The following is a 25,471-nucleotide window of genomic DNA, read 5'->3' as shown; positions in this document are numbered from 1 at the left end:
ACACACAGACATGTACAGATGCACGCACGCACACATACACACACAGACATGTACAGATGCACGCACGCACACATACACACACAGACATGGACAGATGCACGCACGCACACATACACACACAGACATGGACAGTTACGTGTGCACACATACGCACACATACACACACAGATATATATAGATACACGCACAGACATACGCACACAGACATATATAGATACACGCACAGACATATATAGATACACACACACACATACGCGCACAGACATATGTAGATACACGCACACACATATGCGCACAGACATATACAGATACACGCACACATATATACACACAGACATGTACGGATACACGCACACACACAGACATATACAGATACATGCATACACATATGTACAGACATATTTGGATGCACACACATATGCACAGAGACATATACAGATATAGACACACACATATACACACAGACATATAAGGATACAAGCACACATATACACACACACATACACTGGGGTTGCATGGTGGCTCAGTGTTTAGCACTGCTGCCTCACAGCACCAGGGACCCAGTTTCAACTTCACCCTCAGGTGACTGTCTGTGTGGAGTTTGCGCATTCTCCCCGTGTCTGTGTGGGTTTCCTCCGGATGCTCTGGTTTCCTCCCAAAGTCCAAAGATATGCAGGTTGAGTGGATTGGCCGTGGGAAATTGCCCATAGTGTTCAGGGATGTGCAGGGTTACAGAAGTAGGTCTGGGTGGGATGCTCTTTGGAGGGTCAGTGTGGACTCAATGGGCCAAATGGCCTGTTACCCCACTGTAGGGGCACCCCACGGGCACATATAGATGCATGCATGTCCACACACTCTTGGTGGAAACGATATCTAATCCTTTCAAACTGATTACAGACTGTATTGCCCAGGAGATTCTGTGCAGCTAAATGTTTCCTTTGTTTTTGTACATGCACAGTCGTCCAGAAATCACGAGCAGTGTTTCCACACTTGGCAGCTGCCTCACAGAAGCCACAGAAAGTGTCAGGTACTATCACCCTCTCCTAGCTTCCCATCAGACAATAGCTCAGTTAGAGAATAAAAAAACAAGAATGAGATTTATGGGCTGCTGTTTGAATGGCCCCAAAAATGGATGTCTGCATTGTGACTTTCAATTTATTTTTAAATAAAATGTGACATTGGTGACAATATCTGAACATAGATTAAAATACCACTTTAAGGCTAGCATCCACTGGAGCAAAGAAAGGTCTCACCATTGCTGAGATCTTCCAAGCTATTTTAACAGCGATACTCCACAATGGATCACATTCCCCTAATTGTAAAGATTTGAATATTCAGGGAAATATCTCATATGTTAAGGTCAAGGAACATGCTCAGCTCAGAATTTCTGGGTGGAGGCGGGGCTTATCATGAGTTTGTGAAAACAAGAGATACGTTAGCCCCTTTCATAACTCAACCTTCACACATTTTACAACATCAAGACTGTGAGAATTTTAACACTGGACTACCTATCTCATCACATAAGCAAGTAGCTCTTGGGTTTCAATGAATGATCATCATTAGTATCTGTATTCAGGCAATGAGCCTTTGTGTAGAGATCTGTCTGTGCACAACAGTTTATAACTGAACCTCTGTATACATGGTTGAAGCATACAAGTGTTATAGATTGAACAAAAAGTGCCACTGCCTTCAGAAATTGTAGAACATTTACTAAGTGAAGTTTTAGGATATAAGTATCAAAGAAATAGGAGCTGGAATGGACTACCACCCCTTCAGTGTGATCATGGCTGACCTTCAGCCTCAATTCCACCTCTCTCAATATTGTCAGAGACCAAACATTTTCCTGTTATAACCTTAAACCTACTCAGTGACTGAGCATCCTCATCTCTCTGGGGAGAGAATTCCAAAGAGTTACAACTTTTTAAGTAAAGAATCTTCTGCTCATCTCCATCCTAAATGATCAAGCTCTTATCCCAAGATTGTGCTCCTGTGTTTTACATTCCCCAGCCTCTCCCTTTTTCCTATTATTCACTCACAGATCATGGGCTTTGCTGACTAGGGAAGCATTTATAGCCCAACTCCAACTGCCCTGGAGAAGATGGTGGTGACGGCCTTCTTAATTGCTCTGCCTGAGGTGTAGGAAATACCCTGGTGTTGTTACTTTGTGAACCACCAACCTGTTGCTATCAGTTTAAAAGGCACTGTGTTTATGGAGCAAAATCTTTTTAAACCCCTTCAGAATCCTCTGGGTTTCAATGAGATCACCTCTCATTCTTCTAACCTATAGTCAGAACAGGCCCAATATACTCAACATCTCACCAAATGGCATCCTACTCATCCCAGGAATCATCTAAAGAGCCTTCACTGTACTGCCTCCAATTCAAGTACAGAGACTGAAACTGTGCACACTATTCCCATGTGGTCTCACCAAAGCCCTGTACAATTGTAGTAACACTTCCTAATTATAGATCTACAAACCCTCACAATAAAGACCACTGACATCAGAAGGGGCTTCAAATATATCCAGAATCCACGAATAACCACCAAAACTGTCAGATCATCTCTTATCACAATCATACTACAGTGCAGGAGACCAACCAGCCTATTTTGTCATGCCAACGTTTTGAAAGAAGTGTTTATGTTTCGAGTACGGTGACCCTTGTGTACTGGAAACATTAACTCTGCTTTCTCGCCACAGATGCTGCTAGCCCTGCTGAGTTTCTCCAGCAGTTTCTATTTTTGTTTCAGACACCCAGCATCCTCAATTCATTGTTTTATCTTTGAACAAGTTGCCCACTTAATCCTAACCTCGTGTCATGGAGCCATGCTATACAATCCATTTTAAAGTGATGGTAACATGATGGCAGTTCACAAACATTTCTGACGCTTCACTCAAATTATGACATTGAAAGGGTTTTAAATCTCAAAAATTTGGTTTCAGCTTTGCAACAGAATTTGTAGCAAAAGAGGTGAGTGCTTCCAGACTCACCAGAAATCAGAAATGTCAGCAATGAAATAAGTCAAGAAGAGTCAGATCTGAAAATAAAAAGATTTACAGATACAGTACCTACTCCTAATAATTGGTGTTAAATCAACTCAGAGGTACTACATTCCAGAGTATGATGTGCAATACAGCATACTTTATTGTACCAGAAATTACCAACAGAACAAAAAAAAAGATTGAGATTTATGAACAAGATGGATTGCAAATAATATTTCTGAAGCAAAAATGAATGCAGTTTGGACATGTTACATCCCATTGGAAAACATTGAGTACGTGGGAATCAAAATCAGACATGCACAGGAATTAGCTGTGGTATTAGTAAGGATCACTCTCTGAGGCAGATTACTTGTCAGAGCCAGAGTTAGTGATGAATGTCAGCTTCTATTATGCTAATGTGACTCACAAAAGCACCACATTAAGATTTGGAAAAATCAGCGGAAGTCCAGCTCAGCTGTTCAGCCTGAATTTCTTGTCGGTTTGCCTGAGAAAGATATCAAGTAGCTGTCTTCTGTTAACATTCTGCTGCAGACCTTATTAGTTCAAGAAGTTACTCAAAAGCTTGTCCTCTTTGTTCTCCAATAAATTTACAAATCTTTTGCAAAGATCCACGTCACTGAGATGTAACTCTGAATGGAATAGTGAAGCAATTGTAATCTTGAATGTAAAGTGACAGTTTTGGTGACATTAGAGAAACAGCCCATCAATAGCATTGATTTTTTTAAAAAGAAGGACTTAAATAATTTTTCTTAATGCAGATTGATTCACAAAGCCCGAGGAAAGAAAGTTCTAATGGTAATGTACAGTTCCTTTCACTTAGAACAGGGACTGATCATATCTTTAACATGTGCTGTATATTCTGTACAATAGTTCAGAAAAGGCAGATTGTGCTAAACAACCGAAAACTGGTAATAGTGGTTAATGTGTCTTTCCACATTTGAGTTAAGATTCAGTCAGTGTCGAGGCCATTGTTATTCTCTCTCTCTGTAGCGAACACAATATTAATTTTGAAATGAGATATAAATTGTGGTCAATTGTGAAGAGCACGAAGTAACTTCAGAAGTATATAGATTATTAAATAGATTGGGCAGGTAGCTGTCAGATGAGACTTACTCCAGAGAACTGTCAGGTGGCTCATTTTAGAAGGAAAGATGAACTCAAGGAAATGATAGTGAATGGTAACAGGTAGATTGATTTGGACTTTTCCAGCTCTTAAAAGTGAGGGAATGAATTGATGACACTCTACTCTTTAAGAATACATCACATTAGGTTTTACAACATCGGGGAATTGAGTTAAAAATTATAGGGACAATGTTAAGCCAATGAAATTCATTGCTGAGGTGGCCAGTAGAATAGTGAGTCATGCTTTGTACAAAATTATGTTATGGAGAAAATGCAGAAGGAAGTCACTAAGATGGTGCCTGGGCTGAGGAATTTCTCTTTATGAAGGAGAGTAGAGAAACAGACTTCTTTAGAATAGAACAGAGAAGGTGAAGAGGAGATCTGAAAACTCCAAATGATGAGTGGTTTTGATGAAATAAACTTCCACTCATTGGTGAATTGATGACTCAAGAGCAGAAATTTAAGTTAAACAGCAAAAGATCAAAAAGGGCAGGTCAAGACAATTTTGTTTATGTAGAAGGTTGTTTGGAGATGGAAACAGCAATAGGAGGAGAACTTGCAACATGACTTTGCAAAGGAAAAGGGATAAATAGTTCAGAAAAGATAAACATTGAGGAATAAGTAAGGACAAGAGAAAGGTGATGAGGAAACTGGAGGATGCCCAGAACCAGTGGATGTAAGTGATCTAGGGAAACACTTTGAGAAGCTTTTTCTACTTTTTCCTGCTTTAGACTAGGGATAGATACATGAGTAAAGGACATTGATTTTCCTACCACTTGAGTCAATCACTGTCGTTACACCAATCAGTTTCCCTAGAATAGTGTCACTAAAGTGTGCACAACCCACAACTGATCCATTTACTGTAGTGTTTGATGTGTGTGGTGTAATTTATGTGGTAAATAGTTAAACATTGTTCCTTTAATTCCACTGAATAGTACAATTCTTCCTACAAAACTAGAAACCCTCAGAAATAAGCATGTAAGTTAACAGATTCTTTAATTGAATTTTTCTCAAGTCATTCAGCTCATTAATCTGTTGTTTTCCAGCTTTAGTAAAAGGAGAAACCAATCTACGTCTTGAAAAAGAAGTTAAGAACAGTAAGTCTTTAAGACTTGGTTTAAAAACTAGCAGAGGTATTTGTTTAGACCAACAGCCAGAACAGCAACTACTAGCAGACTGGGAGTATGGGTTACAGTTGTCTCTAGCACCAACCTGAATTTGTTTTAAAACAAAACCATCAGACTATACATCTTCCTTCAAGGCTAGTTATATTCCTCTCTCCATAGATACCAGTATTCCCTCTCCTTTAGCATCAGTCATTCTTTTATGAATATAGTCTGTTTATCTATAGTTGGATAACTGACCAAATTAGTTTGCAATGTACATTCTGTAACCTAAACCAACCTCACATTGTGTTTGTGTTCCTGTTGAAGGCCCTATACCAACTGCTGAGCGAAAAGTTAAGAAGGGTGAGTTTATAATTGTAGTTAGTTACTATTAGACTCTGAAACCCCATAGCAGTAGTTGTTAGTTTATGAACAAACACCTGGTGATATCTGTACTTATTTATTCAATATAAAGCTCTAGCTGAGATCTCTTCGTGTAGAGCTGCTTGCCTGTGTAGATCATAACCACTTGTCACAATTTATTTTCTGACCATATTTCCCCTTCTTCCTGAAGGTGGTGATCAGTCCTACACATGCTGTCAGTCCTGGTCAGCTCAGTGCCTATTCAGGCAATTCTACAATGGATGCCATCACAGCCAAGCTCAATTCTCTCCTTACCTGAAGCTCTCTCTTAAGGGAATTTGCCCAGCATTAAAACACTGGCTACATTGAGCAGGCCACATTCCACATGCCTGACACATGGCTTGTAAAATAAGCTCTATACTCTGAGCTTCATCACAGCCAGCAGTTACCAGGAGAGCAGAGGATGCCCTTAAAGCCTACCTGAAAAAATGTAGCACCCCCATCAACTTGTGGGAATCCCTTCCCCAAGACTATCAAAACTGGGAAGGAAGCATCAGCGAAGGTGCCAACCATCTTGGGCATATCAGGTAGGCCCGGGTGGAGACCAAGCACAAACAGGGAAGGACCAAGCAAAGATCTGAGAATCCCACCCATTGGCCTCTTCAAACACCTCTTCCCCGTTCCTGGCAGTTGAGATGTGGAACTCTGTGCTTCCTGTTAGAAGGCTAGAGCAATAAATGCAGCTCAGTTACAATTCTGCAAGTGAAGTAACCTCACAAAATGGCAGGTAGTTCAGCATCCTGCACTGTTTGTTAGCTTCGTGCCAGCAACTTATACATCGAAGATTAAGTTCAGTGTCTAATGCTGAAATAGCCTCTGTGTCCTCAGCAAACCATTAACATGGTAGTCCAAAGGCCAAAGCATTCTGGTCCCCTTTACAGCATGGTGGCAGATCATTTTGGCATCAGCTAGTGTTAGTAACATAATCAGGTAGCGGAGTGCGTGCTATCAGACTTGCCATTAGTTAATTTGACGACATGGACAGTACTAATTGCTAATTGCACTGGTGATCCATAGTTAGTGCTGGTTAGTGGTAAGATTTACTTTCTGAGACACTGAAACCTTGCAAAATACTAATCTGACAATATCTGATTAAAAGGAAGTATACCACTCACTCACAAATTATTTGATTAGGTATCTTTACTATGAATAATTGATCTTATGGCAATATAGTAACATACACAAACAAGGCTACTTGTGTAATTTAACTGGACTGGACTTTTCTGTTGTCGGTTCATCTTTACAAGTTTGAAAAGAAAAGCATTTTTTGGATGTAGAAGTTAAATGATCTACTGATAGAGCCTTCAACCTGACACCTATCTGTCCCATTGTACCTATATGATGGTTCACTGCTTGCTTACAAGGAGGACCCACCTCAATGCAAGGACAAAGAGTCAAGAAAGGTAAGTTTACAACTTGAGTTACTAGCAATGATGTGTGATAATTGCACTGATTACTAGTTCAGAATTACAAGTTGTTTAATAGTCCAGAACACTCCCTAAAGTATCAAGCCCTAACAGAGTTGGAACTGTTAAAAATAGAGGCATATCCAGTCAAATATAAACCTAATAACAGATGTTTAAATTACTTGAATGGGAATGTTACTTGTTTACTTGTTATAACTGTTAATGGATTCATTTCCTTTCGAAATCCCTTTAAGTGAATAGTTTTATTGGCAAATTGCAACATTCAGCAGATTTCCTACCACACTGTACTCCTCCTCTGGGTATATGTCTCACGACTTCCTATTACTTCCAATCACTTTGTATTCAGCTGGTAGGATGTGTGCACACATTTTAACACGCCGATTTCTCACTCTCCCAGAGGAATGTTTATCTTCTACACAATATCCCACCTAATGATCTGATTCTGAACCGTTACTGTGTACACTGCCACAGGGAATCTCGACAGACTCACAGCCCGCCTGGGTCATGAAGACCGCTGACAGTAAACACTAAAAAACATAGCTAGACACCCTTCTCCAATAAACCCCGAATCCAACAATACCAGCCCCCCACCCCCAACCCGCTAACAGTAAGCAAGTTTACCATTCTTGCTCATTCTTTGTGTTCAGTCATCTTGTTTGTCTGTGAGTGAAGCAAGAAATTCCTCCCCAACCTTGCTCTCATATCTGCACAGGCTTCTGTCCACAGAGACAGTTGTTCTGGCTTGTTGAATGATCAACATTGATATGCGACATGAGAAGGTCAGGGCTTACACTATGAGTAATGAAGGGAGTGGATGCAGTGCATTGCTGTACGTTGTCCCTGGAGACATGCTCATTGACAAATTAATCCATCGCCTCTCAGATTCTGCCCTGCCTCAAGCCGTTGCTGACAATATGAATGCCTTGTACGAGCTCTGGTTCTCTCATAATGAGCAGCGATTTACCTCAAGTAGACAGTCGGACTAATCCTATGTTTTAAAACCTAACACAACGAGTCATTGATACTGGGCAGGCTGTGAGCATTTTCCAAGACAGCCTTGGTTGCCTTCATAGATAGGTTTAAGCAACATTTTAAATTAAATATGTAAACTACTTCAATAGGTAGACTAGATCTGGAATATGGGGAGTCTTTGTTATCAAGCTGAGTTTTTTTCAATTGATTTGAATGAGGAAAATCACAATGACAGCATTTGGGTCAACAACATTAAAATTATGACTGCACTTCTTGTGAAGGTTAAAATTAAAGCTGTTTCTAGGAATAAACACCAAAGGCATTAATCCAGCACATTTCAAGTCCATTCCGGTTGCTAAACTGTCTCCCTTGTGAAGTTCTTGTAGCCTTACTGTTGAATTCTTGGAGCTCCTACTCAAACCAGCCCAGTTCTTCTAGATACACACTTCATTGTCCACATTTAAGAGTCATTACACTGGCTGATTTAATGAAGGATAATAGGGAACAACACATTCTAGACGATAATAGTAACAGCTTCCATTTATAAACCACCTATAACATAAATAAACATCCCAAGGGGCTTCACAAGAGAGTTACCAACAAAATATGACAGATTCACATGAGGAGATGTTGGATCAGATGTCTGAAATGCTTGACCAAAGAGAGAGGTTTTAAGAAGCATGCAAACAAAGAAGAGGCAGAGAGGTGCAGAGATTTAGGGACTGGATTTCAGGTCAATGATGGAAAGAGTAGAAGAGAAGACAGAGAAATCAAGAAGGGTCTAAGTGATGCCATGCTTGTGGATTGTCTGACCAAGTCTTGCTGCTTGAGGACCTGGAAAATATAAAATATTTCATCACAAATAGACTTCCTGCATTCATTGAGTTGCCTGATGATGAGCATTCATCTTGAGTGTTACAAACTCGAGATATTCTTTTGACTTCAGGGACAATTGCATTTTGTGGTAAGTCATGAAGTGCAGTGGTGTACTCTTCATCAGTGTTTGAGAATCCCATAAAGGATGACAGAGTGGACAGTACATTAATGTAAATTTCAAGTACAGAAATGAATTTGCCCAATGCCAAGTCAAAGCCCCAAAGCTGATTGTGTAATTGCAAATACTTTGTGTTTTATTATACAAGATTCTCTAGCTTTCCTAGTAGGTACATGGGAACACTACCACCTGTAAGTTCCTCTCCAAGCCATCAGCATTGTGACTTGGAAATATATCACCATTCCTTCACTGTCTAAATTCTCGAACTTCCTTTGAACACTATCATGGGTCGACCTGCAACAACTGGGCAGTAGCAGTTCAAAAATGCAGCTCACTATCACCTTCTCAAGGGCATTGGGGACCAGCCACAGAGGCACACGTCCGATGGAAAGATTACAAAAACTTTAGAGAACTGCTGCCTATCGAGCCTAGCTACCCAATACACATGTAGACATGGGACAAGGTGGTGACTGGGCTCATCACTAATACCCTCCATACGGTACCACCTTTGACCATCACCATCAGGGTTCCTACTGTCAGCTCATTTTGACTTTTGGCGATTGGTTTGAAAACAACAGTTCATTGAAGTCAACTGAAAATCGGAAGCAACGAATAATGGGCAGCTGGTTCAACGTCACTCACTATACTCCAACAAAAATTGGGATTATCCACAAAGAATAGCAGGAAGGGAGAAAGAGATAGAAAATAAAGCAAATACACAGAAAAAGTCAGGCTCATATTCACAATAATATGTGACTGTTGGGGCAGCTTAAGCATTCCTGACATTTACTGCAGCTCATATCTAGCAAATCCATGAATAATAAGGTATTACGTGGATGTAACTTGATAAACAAATCAATAGATTAACATTTGGAAAGGTAAAAACAAAGGATATTTAATCTCCTTCCTCAGGTTATTTTCTGCAGAGATATATTTAAAGGATAATTCCACTCATTAATTAATTAAAAAGATCAAGCGTTCATTGAAATAAATGGGAGCATCCAGACTTCTTAAAAAGCTGCATCTTAAATATTAAATGGAACATTGTTTGCAGGGTAAATAAAGGCACTAACCTCTGCCAAATGTTAATGAACCCAAAACCAATTTACGATTTGGAGTACAGAATATTTTTGTGCAGAGATTTGTTCTGCAATAACCTGAGCGGCCATTTTGGACTTTGTTAATTAAGATTTAAAACCAAACTGCAAACACTATAAAATCTGAAACAGAAAACACAGAAATATATAATCCCACTGACAACTGTTTAAGTCAAAAAACATTGGGAGCCTTTTGTTTGGATCTGGCTTTGTTGTACCTTCCCGATCAGTTCTGATGGATGATCCAAGCACAGACACTATTCTGATTGGTCATTTGAAATCCTGACTGACTTCTCGTTTGTATTTCAGATTTTCTTCTTTTTCTTAAAAATCCCTTGCAAGTGCAGACTGAACGCCACTGCATGATTATTTGGGCATTGAATTTTGCAAGAGCCACATAAAATGGTCTGTTGTAAATAGATTAATTCTGATGCATATGGAATAATATTCACCTTCATATTTCCAGCAAGACAAGGACCCAGACGTTTTCCTGTTAACTGGAGAAACTCCAGAACTTGTAACATTTTTAAGGAAATGCGGACAGAGAAGTATACTGAAATAATTTAATAATTTATAAACAGTCGGGAATTAAGAAGAACATTGAATCTAATTAAATTTGGGGTCTAACTTCTGAAATGTACCTTCAATGCCACAGCTTTCTTTTTGAAAAAGAAACAATTCTTCTTAATTTTTAAATTTATGTCTTATTTGCTGACCCCAGACTTTGTCCAGAAGATCACTCTATCCCTGATATTTCTAAGTAATACCTACTTGTGCTCCATTACATTCTTTCCTGTTGACATGGGCAATGCTGGCAAAGTCAGCGTGTAAATTTTTGTTTTAAAATATTTATTGAACCTCATTTCCTAATCAACCTGTTCAGATATATTATTGCACACCTCTGGAGCAGGTGGGACTTGAACCCAGGCCTCCTAATCTAGGGGTAGAGACACTACCACTGCACCACAAGAGGGCCCCTCAAGGTCAGCATTTATTGTCTGTCCCTATTTGCCCTTGAGCTAAGTGGCATCACTTGGTCATTAGGGAGGGCAGTTAAGAGTTGCTGGGGTCTGGAATCACATTACCTGGCTAAGGTGGCAAATATCCTTCCCTGAAGGACATTAGTGAATCTAATGGGTTAATGCACTACTCAATGATAGTTTCATGGCCCCTTTACTGATAGCCAATATCAATTCCAGATTCATTAACAGAATTCAAATAGATAGGATTTGAATCCATATCCACTGGGCATTACCCAAGGCCTCTGGATTACTAACGTAGTGACATTGCCACTACATTCTTTTCATTGCATCTAGCTTTGTCTCTGAAATACATCAAGTATCTTTTTTTTCCAACAAAGCATACATTACTGACGTTATCAAAATTTCTAGCACTTCTCACATTTACATAGAAATATTTTAAAGGTCCTTAAGAAAGAATGGAATGCAGGGTTGATTGAAAAATCACATCTTCTGTCCCAAATAAAGGAGACTCCAATTTTTTTCATCCACTCATGAGACATGAGTGTCACTGGCATGGTCAGTATTTATTACTCAGAAGGTAGTTAACAGTCAACCACATTGCTGATGGTCTGGAGATATATATAGAAGAGACCAATGTAAGAACTGAATGTCCATTCCCTAAGGGACATTAATAAACTGGATGGGTCTTGACGACAATAGGTTACATGGTCATCATGAAGCTAGCCTTTCGTTGCATTTCGTGATGTACCATGAAACGTTTGAACCCATACTTCTTATCATTACCAATAAGACCACAACACCATAGGAAATTGGAATAGGAGTAGGCCATTTGGCCTCTTGAGCATGGCTGATCCCTTACATCCACTTTCCTGCCCTTTTCCCATAACCCTAGATGCTCAGACTGATCAAGAATCAATCCATCTCCACCTGAAACATACACAAGGACTCTACTCTTTTAAACAAAAGATAGAAAAGAAAAAAACCAACACTGCCAACACTGCCCTAATCAGACACTCCTGGGACAAGGACAGCACCGGGTAAAATACAGAGTAAAGCACACTCTACTCGACTGAAACAGAAAGTAAGGTTCTGATATTCTTAAGCAAAACTAAAGTCCCTGTTACTCTGGGGAAGAACAAAAACAAGGACTGTACACCCACAGCTCTGTGTGGCAAAGAGTTCCAAAGACTTGCAATCCTCTGAGAGAAGAAATTCCTCTTCATCTCAGTCTTCAATTGGTGCCACTTTATTCTAAGGCTATGACCTCTTGTTCTAGATTTTCCCATGAGGAAAACAGCTTCTCAGCATTTACCCCAGCATTTGACGTCATGTTTGGCACAACATCGTGGGCTGAAGAGCCCATTCCTGTGCTGTACAGTTCTATGTTCTATATTCTAAGCTCTTTAAGGATCCTAAATGTTTCAATGAGATCACCTCTCATTCTTCTAAACTCCAGTGAGTACAGTCCCAACCTGTTTAGCTTTTGCTTATAAGACAATCCCTCAATACCAGGGATCATCCTCGTGAACCTTCTCTGAATGGCCTCCAAAAAACTGCTCACAGCACTCCAGATATGGTCTCATCAGTGCCTTATACAGTTGCAGTAAGGCTTCCCTACTCTTATATTCAACCCCCCCTTGAAATAAAGGGCCAACATTCCATGAGATGTCCTGATTACCTGCTGCACTTGTGTGCTAGCTTTCTGTGTTTTGTGCACAAGTACCCCCAACTCCCCTTGTGTTGCAGCATTCTGCAGCTTTCCTCCATTTAAATAATCTTCTGTTCTTTTGTTCTGCCTTCCCAAATGAAAAACATTGCCATTTTCCCACATTATACTCCATTTGCCATTTTTGTTGCCCACTTACTGAACCTATCAGCTCCTATTATCTCTGTAACTGTTTGTATCCCTCGCTCAACCTACTTTTTCACCTATTTTTTGTGTCGCCTGCAAATTTGACTAGAGTGCATTTGCTTCCTTCCTTCAAGTCATCAATATATATCATAAAGAGTTGTGGTCCCAACACTGATCCCTGTGGAATCCAACTGGTCACAGGTTCCCAACCTGAAAAAAAACCCTGTACCCCCACTCGCTGTTTTCGGTCCATGAGCCAATTCTCTATTCATGTCAGTATGCTATCTCCAACACCATCAGCTCTTGTGTTATGATAACTTGCCATGAGTTACCTTTTCAAACACCTTCGTAACTCCAAATCCAACACAGCTATTGGCTCCAATCAATCCACTCTGGTTGAGACTTCCTTGAAAATAAATTAGGCAGACATGATTATGATTTTCCAAATGTTCTGCTATTACTTCCTTAATAATGAATTTCAGTTCTTTTCCAATAATAAATGTTAAGCTAATTGGCCTATAGTTACCAGATTTTTGCCTTCCTCCATTTTTGGACAGGGGTGTAATATTAGCAATTTTCTAATCCTCTGGTACTTCTCCACAATACAAGAATTTTTGGAAAATTACAAACAATGCATCCACTTTTGTGTAGCTTCTTCTGTCAGGATCCTAGGATGAAAGCTATCAAGGCCAAGGGATTTATCTGCCTTTGGCCTTTAGTTTATCATAATACTACTTCTTCAGTGATGGTATTGGTAATTAATTCTTCCCCTGTATTCTTTAGTATTAATGGAATGTTCAAATTCTCTTCCTCTGTAAAGACTGATGTGAGATCTGTTTTTTTTAAATTCACTCTTGGGATGTGGCTGTCTCTGGCTGGACCAGCATTGATTGCCCATCTCTAATTGCACAGAGCCCAGTTAAGACTCAACCACATTGCTGTGGGTCTGGAGTCACATGTAGACTGGACCAGGTAAAGACAAGAGATTTTCTTTCCTGAAGGACATTACTATCTCTGAGTGAATCAGATGGGTGTTTCCCCCAACAATTGGCAATGGTTTCATGGTCATCATTAGGCTCTCAATTCCAGATTATTTTATTGAATTTAAATTCCATCATCTGCTATGGTGGGATTTGAACCTGAGTTCCCAGAACATTAGCTGAGTTTCTGAATTAATAGTCTAGTGAAAGTACCACTGGGCCAATGCCTCCTTATTGTTTAATTCCTCTGCCATTTCCTTATTCTGCAAAACTGTTTTCCCAGCTTCATTTTCTAAGGCATCTATAGTCAATTTGACCTTGCTCTTCTTTTTTATATATTTAAAGAAGCTCTTATTGTCAGTTTTTATGTTCCACACTAGTTTGCCCTCATTGTTTATTTTCTCTGCCTCTATTATATGTTTAGTCCTCCTTTGCTGAATTCTGAACTTATCGCAGTTTTTGAGGCTGTCACTTATTTTGGCCTGCTTGTATGCTTTTTCTTTCAACTTAATACTATTATTAACTTCTTTGGTTAGCTATGGTTAGCTATGGTTGGGTTATCCCTCTCTTAGAATCTTTTCTCCTTACCAGGATGTACTCTTGTGAAAATCATGAAGTTCCTCTTAAATGTCTGTCATTCCTGCGAATCTAAAAGCCCAGTTCACTTTAGCTAACTCTATCCTCATTTCATTGTAAATGCCTTTAGGTTAAACACAGTTGTTTCTGACCCAAGTTTCTCACTCTTGAGCTGAATATTAAATTCTATAATGTTATGATCACGTCTTCTTTGGAGATCTTTTACTCAGAGGTCATTTGTTAAACCTGCCTCATTACCAAGATAGCCAGCTCCCTGGTTGGCTCCATGACACATTGCTCTAGGAAAACTATCCCTAATACACTCTATGAATTAATTGTTGTGGCTACCATTTCTGAATAGATTAACCTAATCAGCATAAAGATTAAAGTCACCCGTAATTATTGCTGTCTTCTTTTTACATGTTCCTATTATTTGTTGATTTATAACCTTTCCCACAGAATGGCTACTGTTTGGGAGTCTGTACACTACTAACAATATCTTCTTTCCTTTGCTGTTTTCTTCTTCTGCCCAAATTGACTTAACAAGATCCAAGCCTAGATCATCTCTCACAACTGCTCTCATTTCATTTCTCATTAACAATGCTTCCCTGCCACCTTCTCCATCCTTCCTAATGTTTTAACGAAGATCTGTATAGCTCAGGTTGCAGGTGGAGTTGGTGGTTGGTTCGCCGAGCTGACTGGTTGTCATGCAAACATTTTGTCTCCCTTCTAGGTGACATCATCAGTGCTGTGTAGCCTCCGTTGAAATGCTGTTGTTCTGTCCTGCTGTGTGCTCATACTCTCAAAGACGAAAGTCCCCATACCCACAATGAGCAGGACAAATGTGATATATAAAATACCATATAGCAACTGCAAGAAACACTGCATAGGACACACGGGCAGGAAACTCATCACCAGGATACATGAACACAACTCACAGCAAAACAGCACAACCAACTCTCCCTTGTTTCAATACACTCTGACATAGAAGGACATCAGTTTAACTGGGACAAAGTTACAGTACTAGGACAAGCAAAACAAAGACAAGCACGAGAATTCCTAGAGAGCTGGTTTTCAACCACCGATGCAATTAACAAACATGTTGAAATAGACCCCATCTACATACCGCTACAGTACAAAACCGGAAACAACACTGCCCACCATGACAGACCAGACCATATAAATTCAGATCAGGACAGAACAACAGCGCTTCAACGGAGGCTACACAGCACTGACGATATGACCTAGAAGGGAGACAAAACGTTTGCATGAAAACCAGCCAGCTTGGTGAACCAACCAACAACTACATCCTTCCTGTCTCTCCAAAAGGTCCTTGAATGTTAAGTTCCCAATTTTGATCTCCTTGAAACCACGTTTCTATAATGGTTATTAAATCATATTCATTTATCTCAATTTACGCCATCAGTTCGTCTCCCTTATTCTGAAAGCTTCGTGCATTAAGATACAAGCCTTGAATATTGTTCTATTATCAAATTTCCCTATATTTTTATGGTTCCTTGGTACAATATGACTAGTCCAATGACATAACCATTATGCTACCATCTCCTCTTGTAGGTGTTGTAGGTACACAGGATAGACGACCTAAAAATACTTGACATATTTGAATTGGATGTAGTTGAGAGGGAGGAGTGCAGAGATGTTAATAGGTTTGATGTGCAGCAGAATATTCTGGATGATTTTCAGTTGTATACTGGAGTGTTGCTCATTTCTAGGAAGGTGAAACATGGACAAGTTTGGAAAGTTACTTGTTACTAACCTGGTTTCTGATGTGTGTAATTATCCCAAACAGAAAGTCTGGGTATGGAATGCCCTCTAGTGGAGGACAATTGAAGAGACAGAGAATCACGGAATTCCTACAGTGTGTAAACAGACCATTTGGCCCAACAAGTCCACAGTGACCCTCCGAAGAGCATCTCAGCCAGACTCATCTCCCTCCCCTTTCCCTGTAACTCTACATTTCCCATGGCTAACACTATGGGCAATTTTGCACGGCCAATCCACTTAACCTGCACATTTTTGGACGGTGGGAGGAAACTGGTGCACCCAGTGGAAACCCACGCAGACACAGGGAGAATGAGCAACGTCCACACAGACATTTGCTCAAGGGTGGAATTGAACCTGGGTCCCTGGCTCTGTGAGGCAGCAGTGCTAACCACTGAGCCACCATGCTGCCCCTACACCACAAGATATTAACCCAAGATAAATGGTGCAGCCAATTCTCAAACTATTCAGATTTGTGGTGAAGGTAAATGACTTAACAGGTGACAAATATGTTGACATTTTCAGCAACTTTGTATAAAATTACAGATTTGCAGTAAAAATAGAGACAATTTTGCACAAATTTTCAAATCTAATCAGTTTGTTTATCCTCAGTAGATTGTACCATATTCATTTCATATCTTAAAACTTAAAGAAAGAAATACTTTCATTTATGAAGTAAATATTCTGTCCCCAGGCTGTTGCAAAATGATCTATAGAAGTTCTTATCCATACTGCCGTGTTTAACTTTCCCATACTGTCTGTGCCAGTCGCCCACGGTTCACTTTATCTGAATTCCATTCTGCCCATATCCCTGACAGCACGACACTCTGTTAACCATTACCTGGTCACTCCCAGTGCTCTCCCACCTCAATCCGAAATCTTCACACGTTATTTTTGGGCTCTGGTGCATGATTGTCCCAGCCTGCAATTTTGGGCTTGTGTAGACTTTCCATCTACCCCTTTCACCTCAGCAATATCTGGATTTGTGTAATCACAGCATGGATTGCTAGGCAGTGTTGAGGAGCATACAGAATAGGAGTAGGAGTCAGCAATTTGGCCATTCGAACCTGCTGTCCCATTCAATAAGACCAAGGCTGATCTGGTTGTGGCTTAATTTCACATTCCTACTTACACCCAAAAACTTTTGACTATGAACTATATCTGCTTTTACCTCCCCATCTTTGAGAGACAAAGGTCCAACTGCAGCAAGCTTATTGCTCCCAGGGGCAATATTACTTAATTCAGCACTGAGGAAACATTTCTGATCCATGTGTTCAATCTTTCATTATGCTGTATATTTACAATCTGTATAAAGATACAATCCTGTTAAAGAACACACAGGTTTTGATGTAACAGTCAAACAGTGTTACAATCAGATAAAGAAGGGAAAATCTGCTTCCCTCTTTTTAACCTCCTCCATTGGCCACAACAAAGATTTTAATATTCTTTTTTGCAAACAGTTATGTCACCTTTCAATTAAAACATCGTACTAATTAAAGCAAAGGAGCCAATAACATGGTTTATTTTAGTGAAAGAAAGAGGAATATTACTCAGCCTGAGAGAAATAATAGAACACAACTTCAAAACACAGACACAAACACCAGAGAATTTGCAAAAAAGTCCCTCACCTTCTTGGGGTATTAGGTTTTGAACTGAGACTGTAGTTGTCCAATAGATATCCTGTACCTTCAGCAGTGGCAAAATTTCCCAAATATCCTTGAGATTTAAGTCAATAGATGTTTCTATCACTGTTTTGAGAGGTTGAAATAGCCAAGGAAAGAGAGAACCTTTTCAATTTTGTGTTACAAATCTATTTTCCATCTCAGCTCTGCCCAAAAGCTGTTTGCTAAAATACACTTGTATATTCCCATGTCGATTTTTATTTTTTCAAACTGGATAATTTGCAAGTGCCTTTTGTCCCAATATTTGAAACTTATAGAAAGGTCTACAGCAAACATTGGAGATGAGGGCTATTTTACACCTAGTTGCATTTCACTGCCTTTTGATAAAAAGTTAATTTGGTTCAGACTGTTTGTTTATCTCTCTTAGATTTCATGAGTTTGGCTCAACCACTTCACCTATCTTGACTCAGTGATCTTGCTCCTTTTATATAAAAAAAATTTATTCCAGATATTTACCTGATCAACCTGTTCAGCGATGTTATTATACACCTATGTAACAGATGTGACTTGAAACTGGGCCTCCTGGCTCAGAAATGGGGACACTACCACTGTGCTACAGAGTTCTACAGCTATTTTATTTCATCAAAGATGCAGATATTAAAATCAGATGATGGAAGTTGAAAATTGATTGTCCATACTTAACCTTTATCACAATAACTTCTCATTGCTACCATAAATTTCATTTGTTACCCAGCTCCACTGCTATCACACTCAAACCTAACACTTTCTGTCTCAGCTTATTCACATCCCTGATTATTCTAAAACCTTATGTGTGGCAATACCAATAAAAGGATTTTTTTTTTTACTTTTTCAAGCACCAGAGAAAATACCAAAACCACCTCAAACACAGCCCAGGTTTAAACCAAGAGAACAGGGAAACATTGAAGGTAGGAACATAATTAGAATAGATGGTGAACGTCTAGTTTAGCATTTAGATTGTTTCAGAGCTATTCTGTGTTTAGATTTTGTTTATTTTCTATCCTTTTCCACATTTCTCCGCTCCGCACCCCTCAGAAAGTTAGCACTTTGAAATAAAACAGTCCCATTTCTGAAGACGGGTCCTGATCCGAAACAGCAGCTTTCCTGCTCCTCTGATGCTGCCTGGCCTGCTGTGTTCATCCAGCTCCACATTGTGTTATCCCATTCTGAAACTCCAGTTTCATTCCATGATTAAGACAATGAGGACCTCTCAACAAGTTAGGAGATGTGTATTATCTTTGTGCTGAGTTTGTGCCATCATTCCTAAACCAACAACTTCTCATTTGGCTAGGTTTAAACTTGAAAGGAAAAGACTGCTTGTGGAGAGGATTTTTCATGCCTGACCATTCATGAACTGCACCGCGGATTGGTCACAGGATTGTTCCCTCTCCAACAGCACTATTCCATAGTGAATATCTGGAACTTTGACTAATATACAACTGGACCCCAGCTGGAGAAGATTAAAATGACAGTGGCTCAGTACATTGACAATGGCAGTGAAACAGGCCATGAAATCTAACATCAGCTTTTCAGCAAAAACTGTGCTGTTTCATTCAAAATTACCAGATAAAATCAAACTTACCTTAACCATTGGTTTTGTGACAAGACTCCATCTCTGAATCAGAACTTTATGAAATAGCCTATAAGAGTGTGCCTTTATGGCTGTCAGCAGTATAACTGAGAGCTGTTGAGAGCTTGGTGCCTGCAGTGTTACTGCTTGTGATTTGGAATATTACATTCCGAATATACATCCCGAAGAACTTGGCTCTTGAAGGAATCATTGGGGCTTTTACATCTCATTCCCCAGTTAGTTCCAATATTTTGCTTTCTTTTTAAGAAATAAAGGAATATTTTCAGGCTTACCCATTTAAATCCAAACCAGCAGGGAGCCTGCTCGCAGGCTCAATCGAGTGTTTATGTTATTGAACAGGATATGGAGCTATGAGGAACTGTACTCTGGTTCTCCGTAACAATAGTATCCAGAGTATAGATAAGACTTTGCAGCTTAGAAGTATTCTACAGATATAAATAGATTCTAAACTTATTTAGAGCTTAAAGTATTCCATCTATATATCTGTTTATAAAATGATAGCCAAAATAAACCACAACGGACTACATTATGTTTCAGGAGTCTTTTGATCATTACAAAGCCTTTCATTTATTTTGTTTGATGCAAAATAGACCAATGAACCAAGAAATGAGATAAATGCCTGCAGTTAATAAATGGAGCTAACTATTTGTTAAGAAAGATGAGCAGGAATGCATGGAGTGAGATACTCATTTAAGTGAAAGTAAGTACTTCACCGCCTGTCCATGGTTTAAACCTGATTCTGAATTATTTTCCTCAAAGATTATAATAAAAAGCCTTGGGGGTGGCAAAACGATCCAATGATACAGAAATCATCTTTTTATTGAGTCAGCCTGGTTTGATGGATGCCTACAAACTACCTTTCACTGCCTTTGCGAGGGATGTAGTCTGTTGTCTTCCTCCTCCCAGCCGATCAAAGGCAATGCCTATCTGTTTTAGTCTTCCATGAAACCTCCAATGGCCCTGAAATCCATCTCAGACATTAATCACAACATGAAGTGGTACTTCCAAATATCGGTCCTGATCTTGTGTAATATTGGTTTCGAGTTAAGTTTGTACTGCAAAGAAATTTATTCTGCTCATCTTATTGGATTCAGTACTCCTCATTTTACTGATTCCAAGGGGAGTTAAAACAGTACACTGTGGAAAAATTTAGAGTCGTTTTCTACATTTTTCTGTTTAACCCTTCAAACCAATGAAAAAACTCATCTTTCTGTCACTTCTATTTCAATCTTTTCATCAAATGTCTTCATGAATTCCTTCAACTGATTCAGTCAAATATGAAAAAAAATCAACTTGTTAAATGAGAACTTAATATTGTTCCTGAAATTATATATTGATTTTTTTTGAAAACTAAGTTTTTAGCCTGAAAATTGTTTCCTCCCGTTCGAGAACTTTTATCTTGATGCTTGCACTGATGTTTCTGTTGAATTTTCCTCACCTCCTACCCCCACCCACATCCACTCTCCCTCCAGACTGTGAATGCTATGGGCACTCCAATCGCTGCAGTTACATTGACTATCTCAAGATTGTGACTTGTGTCAGTTGTAAGCACAATACCCGAGGCCAGCACTGCCAACACTGCAGATTGGGCTACTACCGCAATGCCTCAGCAGAACTCGACGATGAGAACGTCTGTATTGGTCAGTAAGAGCAGCCTTAACTCCGAGCAGGTTGCACAGTTTTATTTTAACATTCACTCTAACAGAAGGCCAGCTTTTCATCTTAGATTACTAGCCCTACGATCTCCAGTTTATTTTCAACTTTAGAACAAGTAGGTTCTTCCCTTTCCAATAGATAAGATTGTGAAACCGGAACAGGACAGATACTTGCTGCAGAAACTCGGCAGATGTGGCAGCATCTGTGGTGAGAAAGCGGAGTTAATGTTTCAAATCCAGTGACCTTCTTCAGACCGTGAATTGGCTGATGGGATTTGACGTGAAATGCCAGGCAATCTCACTTCTGGAAGGATTTGTCTTGAATTTGGCAGAATATTTGATGCAGTAAAATAAGCTCAGAGTGGAGAGTGCAGGTGGGTTAAAGTTTCAGGTGAGGAGCCTTCAGAGTTAGAAATGCGACAGACAATGGAACAAAAGAAAGGGAAAGGGGAGGTTAAAAAAAATCAGACACAACATCCGGCAAAGAACCCACGCCTGAAATGTCCACGCCACTCCGCTCCCAGTATTTTCTGTTTTTGTTTCAGACATCCTGCCCAATCTCTTATATTTTTGTTTTGCTTTTGGAATATCTAACATTCTGTTAGCTCTGTTGCAGCAATCATCCTGCTGCTAATGGACAGTGTAGGGCTGTTGGGAGGAGGAGCAAGGGAATTGCTTTGCAAGCATAAAGCAGTTACTGCTCTTACTGGGCTCAGGCAAGTTATGAAGATGGTATTTCTGCCCCCAAAGCTTGGCACTGCCTCAACAAGGGGCTATGTGTGACAGTGCAACATTTTAATTACTTTTTTTTAGCAGGACCTCCACAATCATAGATCTTCATGGACAATGTCCTGGTCTGTGAACTTCTCAGGAAGACTATCAATGAAACACCAGGACATGGTGTGTTCAGCAACATTAGGAGTTCCTCCTTCTCATTGAATGGTTACAGCACAGAAGAAGGCCATTCAGTCCAGTGTGTCTGTGCTGGCTCTCTGCAAGAGTAATTTACCCAGCACTAATTCTCCTCATGAGACTGCACCTTCAGATAATTATCCAAGTCCTTTTTGAATGCCTTGATTGAATTTGTCACTATAACAGCCTTCGGCAGTGCATTCCAGAACCTAACCACTCAATACATGAGAGAGATTTTCCCCATGTTGCCATTGCTTGTCAGTTCCTTATGTGTGTCCTCTCCTTCTCAATCCTTCCACCAAATGGGAATAGTTTCCTGTCATTCACTTTTATCAAGCCTCCTCTCAACCTTCCTCTCTCCATGGACAACAGTCTCAACTTCTCCAATCTACCAATATAACTCAAGTAAGTGTCAAGGCAGATCAATAATGTGGACAAATTGTATGGAGGGAAATTTGACTTTGTAAGACAGTCAATCAGCAGCCTGAGTTACACACTGCTCAATTTTAATTTGATTCATTGAATGTAAAAACAGTCAGATGGCAAAACAATTCCCCTCACCTCCATATCAATGTCAAAAGTCTCCCTCCCAAGTGTTTGGATTTCTGCAGTACATTTGAAAGACCAGGCAGCCCTTACAATTGAGTGGTTTCCACCAGTGATAGCATTGTCTTGCAGATAGTTCATTTCTGGCTCTCTTTTGCAATATACTGCAAGTCGTAGAATCCCTACAGTGTAGAAACAGGCCCTTCGGCCCAACAAGTCCACACCAACCCTTGGAGCATCCCACCCAGACCCATCCCCCTATAACCCACCTAAGCTACACATCCCTGAACACTATGGGCAATTTTAGCCTGGTCAATCCACCTAGCCTGCACATCTTTGGATTGTGGGAGGAAACCAGAGCACCCAGAGGAAACCCACACAGACACGAGGAGAATGTGCAAACTCCACACAGACAGTCAGCCGAGGGTGGAATTGAACCTGGGTCCCTGGCACTGTGAGGCAGTAGTGCTAACCACTGAGCCACTGTTTGGGCAAATTAGGATCAGTTTCTGGAGTGGTTAAGGATCCATACTGATTGATTTCAGACTTTACCCAACTGTAAAATTGGAGGAGAATAAAAATTATACAGTAAAACAGGCTAAAATTCTCTCAAATAAGGTGTAGAGCTGGATGAACACAGCAGGCCAAGCAGCAAAGCTGACATTTCGGGCCAAACCCTTCTTCAGAAGAAAGGTCTAGGCCTGAAACGTCAGCCTTCCTGCTCCTCTGATGCTGCTTGGCCTGCTGTGTTCATCTAGCTCTACACCTTGATATCTCAGATTCTCCAGCATTTGCAGTTCCTACTATCTGTAAAATTCTCTCAAGGTGAGTTGTGTTTTTTGCCACAAGCTCAGTGAACTATTCAGAAATTGATGTAATTGAAATATGCTCAGGTTAAGCTTTTTAGACAGTTATACAGATCTATTCTAAATGGTCCTTCTCTCCCTTTAAAACCAGAGTCATTGCTCCCCTTATATCAAAACATCTCTGCCCCTTGGTTTTCAGAAACTCTTGCTCCATCTCCGACTTCCATTTCCTCTCTGAAGTTCTTGAACCTACTGTCAACTCCCAGATTCTTGTCCACCACTCCCATTACCGCCCCACTCAGATCTCCACCCTTCTCATAAACCTGGACAGTCTTGTCTGAAGTAATGAATTACTTTCTGTATGAGGTTCAGCGGCCTCATTGTCTATTCAACCTTAAATACACTCGATTACACCACTTTGCTCCACCCTGGTCCAGTGGATTTCCCTGACTTGGGTCCAGTCCATAAACCATAGACAAATTGTCTCGACAAATGGTTTATCTTCCCACTCCTTCACTGAGCTCCAAGTATCTTCTTGGCAATATCTTGGTAGCATTGGATCAGCTTCCATTATGTATGCAGATGAATCCCAGATCTACTTCTTGACCACCTCTCAACCTGCCTATCCGTCATTTCTGTGTTATCAGACTTTCTTGTTTGATATCCAGTGCTCAAAAGGCCAAAGTTTTTTCTGGTAAGCACTGAGTAGACTGAAGCCATACTCTTCAGACTTTGCCATAAAATGTCTACCTTCCTCACTGACCTTATTCATCAGTCCCACCCCACCCACCAACCCCCTGCCCCTCCCCCCCCCCTCTACCAACCCCCTCCCCAACCCCCTGACCAGAACCAGAGAATGTCCACATCCATGGTGGAGCACAAGTTGACTTTTGGACCCTACATCCTCTTCATCTTCAGAACATCTACCATGGGACCACTTAGTTTTCCCATTTCTCAAGCATCTGCTTCTAAGCTCTCATCCTTAGCTTTATGAATTCCATGCTCATTGCCACTTTGATCACATGACCTCTCCCATCCTCCAGCTTCAGTGAACCCCTGCCATTTAAAACCAAGTTGCCTATATCCCAAGATCTTCTTACATCATTTCTGTCCTTTATTAACTCACAAACACCCAGAGCCTCAAATTCTACTCCTGTATTTAAATCTCTCCATGGCCTTCCCCTGCCTCCTTCCTGTTATCTTCTCCAGTGTAACAAACCCTAGAAGTTGGTTCTTCTCTTGCTTGGGACAGACTAGAGTGAGCGGTCATAATTTTAGGATAAGGGGTAGTAAATTTACAACAGAGATAAGGAGGAATTACGTCTCTCAAAATGTCTTGAATCTGTGGAATTCACTTCCCCAGAGTGTGATGAATGCTGGAAGTCTGAATAAATTTAAGGAACAGATAGACAGGTTTAGTAATGGGTTAATTAGTAACTGGTTAAGGGAACAGGCCAGGAAAATGGAATTGAGGCCAGGATGAGGTCAGCCACGACCTTATTAAATTGTGGAGCAGGTTCAAGGAGCTAAATTGTCAACTCCTGCTCTGAGTTCTTGTGTTCTTATGTACTTATAAAATGTACCTTAAAACTCAGTTATTTAGCCAACCTTTTCTTGGCACAGAGACGCTTGACATCATTAGTTTGGAACATTTTTTTTTGACAATGATGGGGGGAAAGAGACAGAGCGAGGGGAAACTGCTAACACAACATGTGCACTTTAACAGGATAACCACACAGCAAAGTAACACTGCAGAATTCTTGCTGAGACACTGTCACCAGGGACTCGTTGGGCTCCTCATTATTTTTGGATACTGCAGAATCTAAACTGGTGTTGTCCGTTTATTCTTCGTAAGCTTTACTTTTACATTTGCTTCTCCTTCATATGTCTCCAACCTTCAGCCCAGACAACAAAGAAATCTGATCACTCTGTATTCCTCAGAAGGTGCTTAGTCTTTTGTCCTGTTGTTTTATGCCTACACCTAA

The 25,471-nt window shown here is 40.2% G+C and overlaps 1 protein-coding gene across 4 annotated transcripts in view; it reads left to right on the top strand.

The window, feature by feature from the left end:
• The window catches only part of LOC109921011 (netrin-G2-like), a 104,975-nt gene that overhangs the window by 76,267 nt on the left and 3,237 nt on the right, over positions 1-25,471 (top strand). For 2 of the 4 annotated variants that reach the window (XM_048613706.1, XM_048613705.1), the window contains exons 4-5: positions 21,302-21,315; positions 22,321-22,329. In XM_048613706.1, coding sequence (XP_048469663.1) covers positions 21,302-21,315; positions 22,321-22,329 — 23 coding nt within the window. Of the gene's footprint in view, positions 1-8,355; positions 8,393-20,700; positions 20,722-21,039; positions 21,208-21,301; positions 21,316-22,320; positions 22,330-22,396; positions 22,424-25,471 lie in introns of all 4 variants that reach the window. The other 2 variants (XM_048613704.1, XM_048613703.1) reach the window with 2 other exon arrangements.

The sequence above is a fragment of the Rhincodon typus genome, chromosome 28, assembly GCF_021869965.1.
Source record: "Rhincodon typus isolate 14 chromosome 28, sRhiTyp1.1, whole genome shotgun sequence".
Classification (NCBI taxonomy): Eukaryota; Metazoa; Chordata; class Chondrichthyes; order Orectolobiformes; family Rhincodontidae; genus Rhincodon; species Rhincodon typus.
The sequence above is the reverse complement of the archived record's forward strand: the minus strand, read 5'-3'. Positions and strand labels throughout refer to the sequence as shown.